The 15,477-nt window shown below is 42.4% G+C and overlaps 1 protein-coding gene across 2 annotated transcripts in view; it reads right to left on the bottom strand.

Annotated features, from left to right (window-relative positions):
- Positions 1 to 4,268: 4,268 nt before the first annotated feature.
- PDSS2 (decaprenyl diphosphate synthase subunit 2) overlaps positions 4,269 to 15,477 on the bottom strand; it is a 269,913-nt gene continuing 258,704 nt past the window's right edge. Inside the window, exons 9-10 of one of the 2 annotated variants that reach the window (XM_060167776.1) lie at positions 15,032 to 15,092; positions 4,269 to 5,027 (exon numbers count right to left, since the gene is read on the bottom strand). In XM_060167776.1, the coding sequence (XP_060023759.1) occupies positions 15,067 to 15,092 (26 nt within the window). In that variant the 3' untranslated portion in view covers positions 4,269 to 5,027; positions 15,032 to 15,066. The other variant, XR_009543821.1, reaches the window with a different exon arrangement.

Here is a 15,477-nt window from a genome sequence, read left to right as displayed (position 1 = left end):
TAAGAGTGGCAAGACAGACATCAGGTTTCAGGTATCTTTTAGCTGTTCTAAAAGTTTTGACCATCGCTAAAATGTATTTACAGTTGCCAAGACAGTAGGACTCTTTTCCTCCCGGTAGTTAAGTCAGAACAATGTAACAGATTTCACTGTTACTTGTAGACATTTCCACTTTATTTCTTGCCTGCTTCATGTAAAATTTTGCCAAGCCTTCAACTTCAAACAGAAGTAGCTGGCAGATCCAGATTCCGTGAATACTCACAACGGAGAAGTAAGAGGGGAAAAAGAGGAGGGGCAGAGGAGCCTGTATTAACTTTATTAAATAGAACCTTGCTGAATAACTTGCAAAACTGACTTTTGTTTGGGAAGGTGGGCTCAGGGAGTTGAGTTTAACCCCTTGTGTGCTGGGAGGTGGCAGGGAAGCCCTACCTTTAGTGGAATCTGGAGCAGGTAGTGACACACCGTGACCCAATGTGGAAAAAAATGAGATTTTGAATGAAAAGCTGCAGAGACTTTTGCTGGGCAGTTTTCCTTATGAGTAGAAGAACTAATGAATAATTTATAGCACCTTGAGAGTTTAAGCACCCAGCATAACCATTAGGATCTGATTTTAGTTGAATATCTGGCTCGCACAATAGGAGTCTGCAAAAAGAAATATTAGGGAGAGTGAAAACTGCTGCAATCCCACTCTCAATCTCAAGCCCTTGAGAAAACAAATGGCAGTCTGAACTATAGCTCATTCTGAGCCCAGAGTGCTAGCTGGAGGCGCTGCAGCCACCAGGGCCCCCGAGCCCAGAGGGCACTCAAGGGCCTGCAGTCAGGAGTTCCCCACACTGAGCACACAGCCGTGGCGACAGGCAGGAAGCAGGGAGCAGGGGGAGGCTGGTTTCCCAGCCAATCAGAGCCCACTAACAAAGAAAAAAAAAAGGAGATATAATACTGCTCTAGTAATTGGCTGGTTTTTAAGAAATTATTTCATGCTGTGGTTCAAAAGACTCTAAATGAGATGCTCTCCATACATACATATACATTTTTAAAGTCTTACTTGACTTGCCTGAAATCTTCTCTGTAAAATGAAATACATCGTAGAAATGAACTTGAGATCCAGTGATTCTACCTTTAGGAATCTATCCTAACTCAACCAAGGCTACATCTATCTACAAGAATGTTCATTGCAGGATCATTCATAATAGAAAAAAATTGGAGAGGACCTGGAAAATAGTCAAATGGATGACACATGCTATGTTATACTATGTCAGCTTTAGAAAGAGGGGAGGTACTCTTTTTTATGGGTACAGAAAAGTGTCTATGACATATTATTGAGTAAAAAGAAAATTATAGATCTCTATATAGTGTAATCCCATTTTTGTAAAAAAGGAGAAACATGTATGTACCTATCTGGGTGTGAATAGAAAAGGTCTGGAAAACATGGGTAACAGTGGATACCCCTGAGGTATAGAATGGTGGAAAGGAGGACTTACTTTTTCATGTTAAACCTTTATGAAATGTTTGATTTCATTTTTTTCCCCCACAATGAGCATCTATTGCTTTTGTAGCCCTTTCCCCCTCCCACAGACCCAAAAAGAGTCGAGTTGTCACCTTGGCCTAAGGAACAAAAGTCACCCTGGTGTAGCTAAAAGTCATGCAACACTGGTGTGAGTGCCTGGATTGACACCTGTCACCTGACTCCCCTTTATCAATCTGTTGTCATGACAGGAAAAAAAAAGAAGAAATCTTAGTAATAATGCTCCAAAAGTAAATACAGTATTTGGCTACAGAATCCACAGCTCCCTTTCCCCAAGCTTCTAAAGTGTCAGCACAGTATTTTAGAGATGTAACCAAATATGTCTAAGGATTTCCCTATAATCACGGCACGTTAGGGCCTGAGAAGTAATAGATGCCAATGGCCTGATTGTACCAATAAGGAAACCGAGGCAAAAAGGAAAGGTAGCTTGCCCAAGGCACACTGGCCTCTGAAACGATGCTTTGGGGTTCCTTTTCGTATGTCACACCTACCAAAGGCCAAATAGGTTTAAAAATAAATGAGCCCACCAAAGAGTGACATATACAAATGCAAATGCCTACAGGAAGTGTGTAATCCGGGTTAAAGAGGACCACCCACTAACTCCAGGTTAGTGCTTCACACAGTTGTATTCATTAAAGTAGCAGCTCGGGGAATTTCCTGGCAGTCCAGTGGTTAGGACTCCACGCTCCCACTGCAGGGGGCATGGGTTCGACCCTTGGTTGGGGAACTTAGATCCTGCATGCTGTGGTGCAGCCCCAACATTTAATTAATTAATTAATTAAAAATAGGAGCAGCTCAGCCTCCAGCCTCATTCTTCAGTCCTCGGCAGCTTAGCTCTCTTCCTCAAGAGGCCTCGTGGGTCCCAGTCTGGGGTGGAGGCCCCTGCTCTGCACCTGCATGGCACCTTGTTCTCTCCCTGTCATAGAGGCTGTTATGGACTGAATTGTGGCCCCTCAAATTTAGGTGTTGGATCCTAACCCCCAGCGTAGCTCAGAATGTGACTGTATTTGGATATAGGGCCTTTAAAGAGGTGGTTAAGGTTAAATGAGTTTATGTGAGTGGCCCTCAATCCAGTGACTGGTGTCCTTATAAGAGGGATGTGCATACACAGAGAAAAGGCCATGTCAGGACACATAGGTGGCTGTCTGCAGGCCTGGAAGAGAGCCTCAGGAGACCCCTGCTGGCGCCTTGATCTTAGACTTCCAGCCTCCAGAATTGTGAGAAAATACATTTCTGGTGTTTAAGTTCCTCAGTCTGTGGTATTTTGTTATAGAAGCCTGAGCAGACTGACACAGAGACCCGGCTCATGTGAAGCTGTGATTGCCTTTTTATCTGTCTCCCCAACTAGAATGTAAACTTTTGGAGGGCAAGACCATGTTCCAGCACTCTCTCCAAGTGCCTGGCTCTGTGCCTGAGACATAGTCAATTCTCAACAAATAGTTGCTGAAAGAATAAGTGAATTGTTGTTAGATATCATATGTTCCATTTCTATTTCCCTCTCTATAGATGAAGAAACAAAGGGTCAAAGGCTTGGAGCAGGACAGCTCCTAGTCTATGTGAACAGCGCCTCCTGGAATTGTCCCTGAACCACCTATGTGTTATAAGGGAATAGCCCAAAGGCAGGCAGCTAAGTCATGGCAGGATCTGGGCCACATGCCAGAACCCCACCACCACCCAATCTAGGGCTCCATCCACCCTTCTATACCAACTCTGGAATAATATCATACAGGTACAAAGTTCTTTCCATAGTTGTCTTAGTCTGCTCAGGCTGCTATAATAAAGTACCATACACTGGGTTGCTTAAATAGCAGAAATTTCTTTTCTCACATCTCCGGAAGCTGGAAGTCCAAGATCAGGGTGCTGGCATGGTTGGGTTCTGGTGAGAGCTGTCTTCCTGGTTTGCAGACAGCCACCTTCTTGCTGCATCCTCACATGGTGGATAGAGAGCAAGTTCCTTCCCTGGTATCTCTTCTTATTAGGGCACTAATCCCATCACAAGGGCCCCACACTTACAACCTAGTCATCTAACCCTAATTACTTCCCAAAGGCTCCATCTCCAAATAGCATTATGTTGGCAGTTAGGGCTTCAGCATATGAATTTGGGAGGGACACAAACATTTAATCTATAACAATAGCGTTTTCAAATTTTGTCATCCTGTTTGCCCTTGATCATAGACCTGAGAGAGGTGGAATAGCTATATCACCTCGCCATACCAATCCACCCCATTTTTATTTATTTTTTTTGGCCACACTGCCCACAGCATGTGGGATCTTAGTTCCCCAGCCAGGAATTGAACCGACGCCCTCTGCATTGGAAGCTTGGAGTCTTAACTGCTGGACCACCAAGGAAGTCCCAATCCATCCCATTTAAAAAAATAATAAATTTATTTATTTTTGGCTGCGTTAGGTCTTCGTTGCTGTGCGTGGTCTTTCTCTAGTTGCGGCGAGCAGGGGCTTCTGTTTGTTGCAGTGTGCAGGCTTCTCATGTTGTGGAGCACGGGCTCTAGGCGTGCAGGCTTCAGTAGTTGCAGCATGTGGGCTCAGTAGTTGTGGCACTCGGGCCTTAGAGCGCATGGGCTTCAGTAGTTGTGGTGCATGGGCTTAGTTTCTCCGCGGCACGTGAGATCTTCCCGGACCAGGGATTGAACCCATGTTCCCTGCGTTGGCAGGCAGATTCTTAACCACTGACCACCAGGCAAGTCCCCCACCCCATTTTTAAACAGATGGGAAAAAAAATAAAGCCAGGAGAGATGACATGGTTTGTAATTCATTCTTTCATTTAACAAATAATTATTGCAGGCCTAATATGTGCCAGACTCTAGATGCATAACTGGTAGTTGGCATGACCGGCATTATATCCTGAGTACTAATTCTTCTGCTGTTTCCCAATTAATTCTGGTTATTTCCCAGTTTAGCCGTTTGAAACGCAGTAGTGCTAACCAGAATAGAATTTAATCTTTTCCTTTCAGAAAATTCCATTCTACTGTAAGACACAAGGGAGTCCTTAAGCACTCCTTCCTGCTCAGGCTAGGCATTTCTCTCTCCTCTGCCTTTGCTTGTGATGCTTCTATGGTGCCCTTGCCAACTCCTATTCATCCTTCGAAGCCCAGCCAAATGTCTTCTCTGTCGTGAGGTTTTCACCATCCCTGTCCCACACCAGAGGCAGTAGCACCCAGGACTATGCTCCCAGCATTCTACTTACTCCTTTATTGCAGACAGCCCCTATCTCAGCCTAACTGGCGTTACCTGACTGTACTGTTTATTTGTGTTTGCTATGATGCTCTTGTACTAGACTCCATGACGCCTCAGATGCATGTCATCCCTCCTGTTGCCTTCTGCAGTATCTCAAGTGGCTCTTCCGTGCTGTGACTGTGACACATGCACTCGACGCTCCAGCTGACTGGACTTGGGGCTGAAGCTTGAAATGTGGGTAGTCACTCGAGGCTGCGTGTGGATGATGCCAGACCTTCCCAGGGGCTCGGTGCCAGCCCTGCTCAGCAGGCCTCTGAAACGGACAATGACAAACCCACACAATGTATATGTATTGGGTGATGTTTTTCTTTCCTAGGGCTGCCATTATAAAGTACCACAAACTGGATGGTTTAGATCATCAGAAATTTATTGTGTCAGTGGATCTGGAGGCTAGAAGTCCCAAATCGAGATGTTGGCTGGCTTGGTTCTGTCTGAGGGCTGGGACAGAACCAAGGACTGTCTGGGACTCTCTCCTAGCTTCTGTGGACCTCAGGCATTCCTTGGCACTTAGATGGCATTCTCCCTGGGTCTTCACATCCTCTCCCTTCTGTACATGTCTGTCTCTGTGTCTAAATTTCTCCTTTATATAAGGACACAGTCATCTTGGATCAGGACCCACCCTAACAGCCTCATCTTAACTTGATCATCTGCAAAGACGATCCTATTTCCAAACGGACCCTATTTCACAGACAATGGGGGTAAGGAGTTCAACATCATCTTGGGGACACAGTCCACCTCATAACAGGTGGGAAAAAGAGGAGTAAGCTCACTTGGACTCAGTCCTAACATCCCAGAAGCACTGGGTCCCAGAGTGAACGTCTGCTGACAAGGTGGCTTCCTCTGCTACAGCACAACTCCAAGGATCACTGCCAACATCTCTGTCACTGCAGGAATCTGCTTTCCCTTTTCTTTCTAAAGAATGTGCCTAATTTAGTTTTGCTGTTCCTTGGGGACTTGGCCCTTTGCATTCACATTTCCATCCCTCTAGCCCTATTGCTGTCCTGCAGGTAGCAGGTGGTGATAAATGCTGTCACACTTGCTGGCTGTAGACTGCAGAGCTTATGAAGTCCTGGATTTGAACTCAGGCTCCCACTTGTACTAAGTGTAAGTTTGGATGCTGCTTAAGCTTTCAGCTTCCATTTCCTTTTTCAAAGCATGGGGCAACCCCACCTTGAGGCACGCAATTATGGGTAGCACTGCAGAGCAGCTGGTATAAGGTTAGTTCAATAAAGAATAGCTGTTATTTTTTTTTTTTTTTTTTTTTTTTTTTTTGCGGTACGCGGGCCTCTCACTGTTGTGGCCTCTCCCGTTGCGAAGCACAGGCTCCGGACGCGCAGGCTCAGCGGCCGTGGCTCACGGGCCCAGCCGCTCCGCGGCACGTGGGATCTTCCCGGACCGGGGCACGAACCCGTGTCCCCTGCATCGGCAGGCGGACTCTCAACCACTGCGCCACCAGGGAAGCCCAGCTGTTATTTTTATTGCTTATAAATGAGGTGAGCAAACTGTTGAAATAACTAGCCCAGGCACGTAACAGTTAGGGTTTTGAAAAACACATTTCTAGTTTAGCAGAAAAAGCACAAAGGTTCATATGACCACCCAGAATGCCATCTGGAAGACAGCGCTTTAAATTCAAACTCCACCCAGGAAGGAAAAAGGGTAGTGTCATATAATTCTAAAACATGTGATGGTCCCCAAACTACAAGTCTAATGTCCATTCTCCTTACCCCTCTCATAAGGAAAGGACAGTGAATCCTGCCATCTTTCTCCAGGACAGGCCCTGGTGGCCTCTGTTGCATGTTCACTTTGGTGCCACCAGAGCTCTGAGCTAAACGACCAAGCCAGCGAGAAAGTAAAGGTACTGCAAGCAAATCTCAGTCGATACATCTGTGTGTACGAAATAACAACTTTTATAATTTACTTTCTATCTTGAGCCCCAGCCTTTTGGAGTCCTCCCCACCCCCACCAGAAGCTTCCAGGGGCCTCTGCCCTCCAGGCACCTGCCCACATGGGTTCTTACCTGTCTATCATTCTGCTTGCCCGTGCCCTGCAGGCAGCAGCTCTGCCATGCCCAACCAGGGACACGGTCATCTCTTTGCAAGGCTGCCTAGAACAGGGATACGTGATGCAAATGCCTACAGGAAGCGTGTAAGGAGAGCTCATGAGTGAAGCAAGCAGTCTGCCTGTTAGACACATAAGAACATCTTCAGGTCTACAAAGAAATGCACCAGCTCCTCTGTTTCTTTCAGCATGAGCCATCTTTAGTCTATCTTGTACTTCTTCACTTACGGGAAAAATCTGGGTTAAAGAGGACCACCCTCTATCGTCTGGAGAGCAGCAGTGCAAGTGCCATGATGAGTGGCAATTAACCCTTGGCTTCAGCATAGGGATGAAACAGGGACTTCTAGGGACTCCGGCAAACTAGAGCGTTCATTCCTTATCTAAGGCAGGCAGCCTTGGTGCCATAAACGACTGAACACAGCGTGGCCCAAACTGCTAATTATTCAAGAGAAGCCCCAACCCGGACTTTTATGTAAAATTGCCTAGATTTGTAATGCTGAGCGACTGAAATTCACATGGCCAAACAAAGTCAAATGTAACCCACTGGCCTTTACTTTGTGGTCACAACTCACCGCTAGAGCTTCTTGGGGGCAGGCCTGCTAGAGAGCCCACACAGCAGCCCTGCCTGTCCCCACTACTCTGTCCAGGGTCTTCCTGCTTCTGCCCAAGACAGTTTGCCTCTGGCTCAAATCTTCTCCCTGCTGGGGCTTAAGCTTTTAGAAACAAAAGCTTGAGGGCGATTTCAACTTTCTGCCCCATCTCATCCCTTCGCCAAGATGATAAACCCAGATGGGAATATCTGCTAGGAGACAGGGAAGGGAAAGGAGGAAATACCAGGAGAATAAAAATATAGATGAGTATCTCAAAGATATTATCTTGCCACACATACTTACTGAACATATTTGATCTGAGGCTATTTATAAAACAGTTTCAGAATTTCTCTACGCTATGGACTCTAAGTAAGGAAGCACTAGGAAAATCTTTTAGAAAGGAAATCCCAATTCAGCCAATTAATCAAGATTCCATTTTTCACGGTAAAATAGATGTATCTAACCTAGCATCTTGTTAATAATATAGTGTGATGTAACACTTACTTTTATTAGTATAGGTCCCTTGTATTCTTGATTCTGCCATGGGCAATTTCTGAATTCAGTAATAAGGTTTTTGAAAAAGTATGTAATACCTTGAAGGTTTGAGTTAATAGTAAACACAATACTAGTTATTACTGAGCCATCATGGATTTAAAGGACTAACGTTATTACTGAGCCATAACTGGTTTAAAGGACTAAAGCAATATAACCCTTGTGCTCTGGGAAGATGAAAGATTTGGGAGCAGAAAGTTCACACTCAAATTACCTTTGTTTCATCATTTTCTTTGGTGGTGGGAGAGAGATGCTGGTCTCACTGTGATACTGATTTGAGTGGTCAGGAATGGGGCAAGAATATTAGAAATATACCAGATGAAAATCCTTCAAATAAATGAACTTATTACCCTCCTGACCTATATAATCAGCATGGAGCAAAGAGGAATAATTGCCCTGCAGCACACGAGTATGTGAATTTGAGGGAAAAGGTACCAGAGGAATCCAATAATCCACATTACTTGCTTCTTCCCTCTGAATATTTTACACTAGAAATTAGAGAAGTTTTGGGTTACTTTCCTCCAGTAAAGTTACAAACATTTTTTAAAAGGAGAGTATTAGTATCAGCAGAAAAAAATGGCATATCTATAGTGGCAGCGAGAAATGAACGTTTTGGGACAAATATGGTGCTTATGTTATGATGCCCTAAGACTCAAAACATCTGGTATTTCCTGAATTTTCCTTCTAGAGATACTGAAGTTTTCAAATGCTGTCTATAATAAAATATATGACACTCAAATTGACATCTAATGATTTAATAACATTTAAATATTAAAAAATTAAGACACATAAAAGGTACAGCTTCTGTAGCCATGCAAATTCTTTGTGAGATGCTTGATGCAATCCTAGTTTTCAGTAAGTAAACTTTGTACTTGTGGAAACTGCATTTATTCAGCCTTGACATTAGGAAAGTAAGCAAATTATTTCAGTGCCAAAGGGATCGCTCACCTAGGCTGGAGTAAGTGAATGTGCTTTCCCAATGCTACACTCCCAGAGAATTTTTGCAGTGACAGAATTAGGCGCACGTCAATTGTGGAGAGAGGTGGGGGAGACCATTAGTACCTAAATATAGGGCTGAGCACCCATGCAGTTGGCAGGAGGAGGTGAGACCCCTTTGGAAGATGGTGTGGCCGGCTTTAACGTGACAACAGCTTTCAAAACTAAACAAATATTTACTGAACACCTACGACTGCAAAGCTTTGAGTCCTTTGGGGAATTAAGAAACAGATAAGCAAGGTCCCTGTCCTCAAAGAGATGTCATTCTACCCCAGGAATCAATCATGAACCCTGAAAACTGTGATATAAAGCAGAAGGCAGCACCAGAGGAGAGACCCAGAGCGGGGATGAGCGAGGAGCTAGAACAAATCAGGAAGGCTCTGTGGAGAAGGGGCTGTCCTAGGAGCCCGTAGGAATGCTGAGCAGGATTCTGACCCACAAAGGCCGGGTGAAGGGCATTCTGAGTGGGAAAACTATAGACAGTAGCTAAGGCAAGAAACTGCAGGTCCTATTTGGAAAACTTTAAATAGCCCTTTTGAGTGAAACACAGAGAGCCTTCAAGTTAGAGGGTGGGCAGAAGGAGGTAAGATGAGAGCAAGAGGTGGTGGACAGATTAAGTCTTTTGCTGGTGTGTGCCACAAATCTTCCAAAATCCAACACTCAGCTTGGTGTTTGACAGTTTCATTGAAGACACATGTGACCTCTGGCAGCCGTAGGGCAAGAAGACCCTGATCCCAAAACGCTACTTCGGCTGGTCTCTCAGACTGCCTTTCCCTGACTCCGTTTTAGTGACCCAGCGGTAACTCAGAAGTGGGAGGATGCCAGGAAGGGTGATGGGGACAGAAACTAAAGGTAATGATAACTGATCACTGCCCCCCCTATAGCCTTGCACCTCCATGCAGTTTCCAAGAAGCCCAGTGTGTGTGTGTTCAGCGGGTGTACCTATAAATACTGGAGCAGGGCAACATGTTTATACAAGGAAGGAAAAGCTGCTCCTCCAAATCAAGAAATTTAACAAAGAAATAACCGAACTAAGAATTTCTGAACCTGCTGGGTGACAAGAGATCACCCACAAAAGGCAATCATAAATTTAAGATTTCATGGCATTCATGTAATAGGGTTAATATTCTCTGCACGGAATTTTCCACCTTTGCCTGTCTTCCCTTTTCTTACTGCTTTATTTTTTGTTTTTCTGGTCACGCTGTGCGGCTTGAGATATGTCAGTTCTCCGACTAGGGATCGAACCCAGGCCCCAGCAGTGAAAGCACTGAGTCCTAACCGCTGGACCGCCAGGGAATTCCCTTGAATTTCAATTAGTTTCAACCTAATAAAGGCTTTTTATAGCCAACCAGAAACTCCTGCAGTAATCAAAGGCTCTAAACTAAAAACTATAGTGCTAATATGTTGTAAGCATTCAGGGGATCCTGGATAAAGCACAGTCAAACCCCCTGATAATGCACTCATCAAAAATATAATTTTAGATATACTTCAGAATTGGCAACTGGTTCCCATTTCTTGCCTAGCCCCTATTTGAGAACAAGGCAGGGATAAGGGTCAGGGGTAGGGCTTAAAGTTCTACACTAGGGTGGGGAAGGGGGTCTTGGAGTGGAGGCAAAGGTCATGAAGGTGAAGGAAAGTCATGGGAACTTGTTTCAGAAAGAGAGGAGGTGAAGGGTGAGTCCCTGGTCCTCAGTATTCTCCCAGATGAATTTCTGAATCTGGCCAACTAACATTTCTGGGATCATGGATGCTATCCTGTTGCCTCTGGACTCAAAATTATCCCCAAAAATATTTAAGTTGGAGCCAACCACCACCACCAGGTGGCACCAAATCACAGTTGAGTTGGGCATGAATTTAGATAGGGCAGCTAGACTCCCAGAATTCCTCACCAGCTAGCTCTATACTGGTCATTTTTTTTTGTTAATCTTACAAAAAATTGTGACCTCACATTTCACGTCACTGAATTCTTTGGATCTCACATATCCAATTACTAATAATTGAGGCAAGTATTCTCTTAGTAGACTAAAGACCAAAAGAGACTAAATTAGACATTGTGCTAATTGCTTTATAGACATTAGCTAGTTTAATCCCTCAAAAACCTATGAGGCATAATATGAAAATACCTATTTTTATAGGCAAAAAATTCTCAACTATTGACATTTTCATCTAGTACAGTCTAACAGTTATTACTAAACTACTCGTTGGGTGCTGAGCTCTATATATATACTTCATAGCTTGAGCTTATTAATTATCTGATTCAAAATTTTGATATGTGTATTTTATGTCTGCTTGATTTATCAATTTCTGAAAGATGTGGCTAAAATCTTTTAACTGTAACTTGATTTATCCATTTCTCCCTGCATTTTTTTTTTCAGTTGTTCCTTTGTATATTTTGAGGCTGTATTGTTAAATGCATACATGTTTTTTATGGTTATATCTTTTTGCTCTATTGTTCCTTTTATCAGCATATAATGCCCTTCTTTGTCCATTATATTTTTTTGCCTTATATTCTATATTGTCAGATATTAATATTCCTTTCCTTTTTTCTTTTGGCTCATATTTTTTTCCATCTTTTATTTTCAATCTTTCTGTGTCTTTTTGTTTTAAGTTTCTCTTTTAGACAACTTATTATTGGATATTGCTTTTTTTTTTTTATGCGGTACGCGGACCTTTCACCGCTGCGGCCTCTCCCGCTGCAGAGCACACGCTCCAGACGCGCAGGCTCAGTGGCCATGGCTCATGGGCCCAGCTGCTCCGTGGCATGTGGGATCCTCCCGGACCGGGGCACGAACCCGTGCCCCCCGCATTGGCAGGCGGCCTCCCAACCACTGCGCCACCAGGGAAGCCCCCGGATATTGCTTTTTAACTGAATCTGAGATTCTGTTTTTTTAATTGGTGAATTTAATTAATTTATTATAATTCGTTCTCATATAGGTACTAATTTCTGCCATTTTATTCTATATTTTTCACTCATTACACAGTTTATACTTCTTTTCCCTTTTTTTTGTTTTCTTTTATTTTAATTGAGGTACAAATACATATAACATAGTTTCAGGTGTGCAACATAATGATTAGACATTTGTATATACTGAGAGATAACTACCACAGTAAATCTAGTTAACATCCATCACCATACATAGTTAACGAAGCTTTTTTAGGATTTACTCTCTTAGCAACTTTCAAATATGCAACACAGTATCACTAGCTGTAGGTCACTGTGCTGTACGTTACCTCCCCGTGACTTACATTTTATAACTGGAGGTTTGTGCCTTTTGACCACCTTTACCCATTCCCCTCCTCCCCCATCCCAACCCCTGCTGCTGGCAACCACCAATCTGTTCTCTGAATCTATGAGTTCAGTTTTTTTCAGATTCCACATGTAAGTGGGATCATACAGTATTTATCTTTCTCCCCTTTCTACTTTCTATTGGGTAGGGTTTTGTTTGTTTGTTTTTGCTGGCTTAAATGTTGAGCATTCCAGTTTGCCTGGAATCTGTCTTACTTCAAAACTCATGTTTTGTCTTTTGTACCACACCAAGAGTTAGATGTCATTGGAACCTTAGAAATTTGTCATCTACCCACTGAATCTAAAACTGGTATTGGTGTGAAAATTATTTGGAAGTTTATAAGAAATGTTGATTCCTGGACCTCCTCTTTAGAGATTCTGCCTCAGTAGGTCTGGGTAAAGTCCTGAATCTACAGCAAGCCCCTGACTTTGATGCAGGTGGTTCATAGACCACATTGTGGGAATACTGTTCTCATCCAACCCCACAGCTTTCCAAATAGCAAGCTTTACACTTCTCTTTGCTCTTTAAATATTGCTTTTTAAAGATACACCCCTGGGTGGGCTCTACAATCTCCTTTCTAGACCTCTTCTCACTTTATATTGTCCTATATGTTAAAAGAATTCTCTAGACCTACTTTATATATAATTTATATTCTTCTAATTAGTTTCCAATCCAATGTTCCTTTACTATTACTCTATCTTACTGGCTTCCTTCATCATTATAAACACATATTTCCTGGGAGTACCCTAGCGGTCTAGTGGTTAGGACTCAGTGCTTTCACTGCTGTGGGCCCGGGTTCGATCCCTGGTCAGAGAACTAAGATCCTGCAAACCGCATGGCGGGACCAAAAAAATGAAATAAAATTTTAAAAAATTAAAAAATAAAATAAAAACATATTTCCTTTGACAGCATTTACTGAATGTCAACCTCTGTAATGGGTGCGGAGATAGGGGCTTTCGAGCACTCAGCAGCCACTTTGCTAGTAAGCACGACTGTCTCCACTTCTGAAAGGCAAGACAAAGCTTGGGGAATTTGCCTAATGTCACATTCAATGGGGAAGCTAGTATTTGAACCCAGATCTGTCTGTTCTATTTGTTATATCCCACTCTGCCTTCACAGAGACTCTGATCCTCAGAAGCCCACAGTATAGTGGTGAAAGACACAATCTCCCTCTCTGGTCATCTTTGTATCCAAGATAGTGCTTTGCACATAGTCACACTTAATAAATGTCAGTGAAAAGAAAACATGAATTTATCCTGGTTTCTTACTTCTTTCTCAGTTTGTGGTTTCCAAGTCAGGGGAATCACAATCGGGTAAAACAGAGAAGTAAAGAGGACCGTTTGGAAAAACACAAATTCGGAGACAAAACAGAAAGAACACTCTATGTCACACAGTGAGTTTCTTCCTCTGAACAGCTACTGTAACAGATCATCAAAGTCCCATTATGTGAAAATGCCCATTATAATAAGCTAGGGCTACTTTCATTTTGAACTCTTCAATTTATTTTTCTAATTAATTCAGTAAAAGTCTTTAGGTGATACAACATGTAATATTACTACTATTTTCTCCTTCCTGGACTCAGTTTTATAATGCTGATGTTGAACATAATAGAGCAAGCAACTATAGGTAATTGTAGAAATTATTGTTGGGAATTTGCATATGAAATACACACCTTTTACTGCCTCTAGTTGGCATTGTTAACTCAGTTATAAATAGTACAGCTGACATACTGCAAACAGAAAGTGCTTTTTGATGGGCAAAAATGGAAGATTGCTACGGAGGAGGAAGTGTTAGCACACAATGTTTAAGTTGGAAAGCTTTCATTAGCACTAGTCAAGGGGGAAAGTGATTAATTTACTAACCATGGCCTTCCTTCAGAATCCAATCATATAGAAAGACTTACGGTAAAGCTTTCTAAAAACAGATATTTATGCTACTATTTAGGTAAACAAGTAATACATCCAGTCTATAAACATATTTGAAGAGTGTTGATGGGCACTTTTAAGAAAATGAAGCAGTTCCCTTCGGATTAATCTCTTGCTGTGTATACGTGGTGAGGCAAAGGAAATAATAGGACTGAGATATAACATTGGAGAGTACAGTTTATATTTATACCACTCTTGAAGATAAAGCTTACACTGGGGTCATTTTGCTGAAATCATCTACTAGAATTTGAAAATTTAAAAACTATTTGAAAAACTTTAACCATTGAGAAAGAACAAAAATATGCCATTCATTGTGACTGTATGACCATAAAAATTATAATTCATAGGGCAGTATTTTTGCGGTGTTTTATACTGCTTGAGGGCAAAAATTCAATCACTGTTACTATGCAGGCTGTTTCAATCATTACGAGGCATAGGTACAGACTAGTGATGACTTTCGTAAATGATAAAACATTTGCAGAAATTGTTATATTTTTATGGGCTGTAATACTTCAGTTTTCAAAAGTTTGGGGTCATTTTGGGTTTTTTTTGTTATGGGTATAAAGCAACTATGACACAGAATTTTAATGCTGAACTACTCATCCAGATGACAGGAGAGGTGAGGGGGCTAGGGACAAAATTTTCTTCCTACGCATTTGTTTTTAGGCATTTATATTTGCCTGAGTGCTTTGGTACCATGGTGACAGCTTAGCAACAGCTAGATGAAAATTAAGGTAATCTGCCATGCCAGCCTCTGATCATAAAAAGTTGGTAGGTAGGACACTGGGAAGAAAAATACAGATGTTTAGACATTTAATGGTTTAATCAAAAAGAGACTTGTTCTATTACCTGCCCTTGTCCGTCTCTTCACCTTCTCTCTCTCTCTATCTCTTTATAAAGAGATGAGGATCTAAAAAAAAAAAACAAAAACAAGAAACAACCCAAACAAACCCCCGTATTTAAATTGATGAGATAAAACAAAAATTAAACCTTTTTAAATAGGAAATAAAACAACACACTTTATTCTTTCTTAAATAGGATCTAATGATCCCAACATGTGCATGGAAAGTGTTTTTTGTTTTTTTGCTTTTTGTTTCTGGCTGCACTGCGTGGCACCCGGGATGTTAGTTCCCAGACCAGGGATCAAACCCATGCCCCCTGTAGTGGAAGTGTGGAGTCCTAAGCACTGGACTGCCAGGGAAGTCCCTGGAAAGTGTTTTGCAAAGACATTTCCAAAGGGTTTTTTCATACTAACGGACATTTGATTTCTGCTGATGGCTATTAAAGGGACAAAG

The sequence above is a fragment of the Lagenorhynchus albirostris genome, chromosome 12 (assembly GCF_949774975.1).
Source record: "Lagenorhynchus albirostris chromosome 12, mLagAlb1.1, whole genome shotgun sequence".
Taxonomy (NCBI): Eukaryota; Metazoa; Chordata; class Mammalia; order Artiodactyla; family Delphinidae; genus Lagenorhynchus; species Lagenorhynchus albirostris.
The sequence above is the reverse complement of the archived record's forward strand: the minus strand, read 5'-3'. Positions and strand labels throughout refer to the sequence as shown.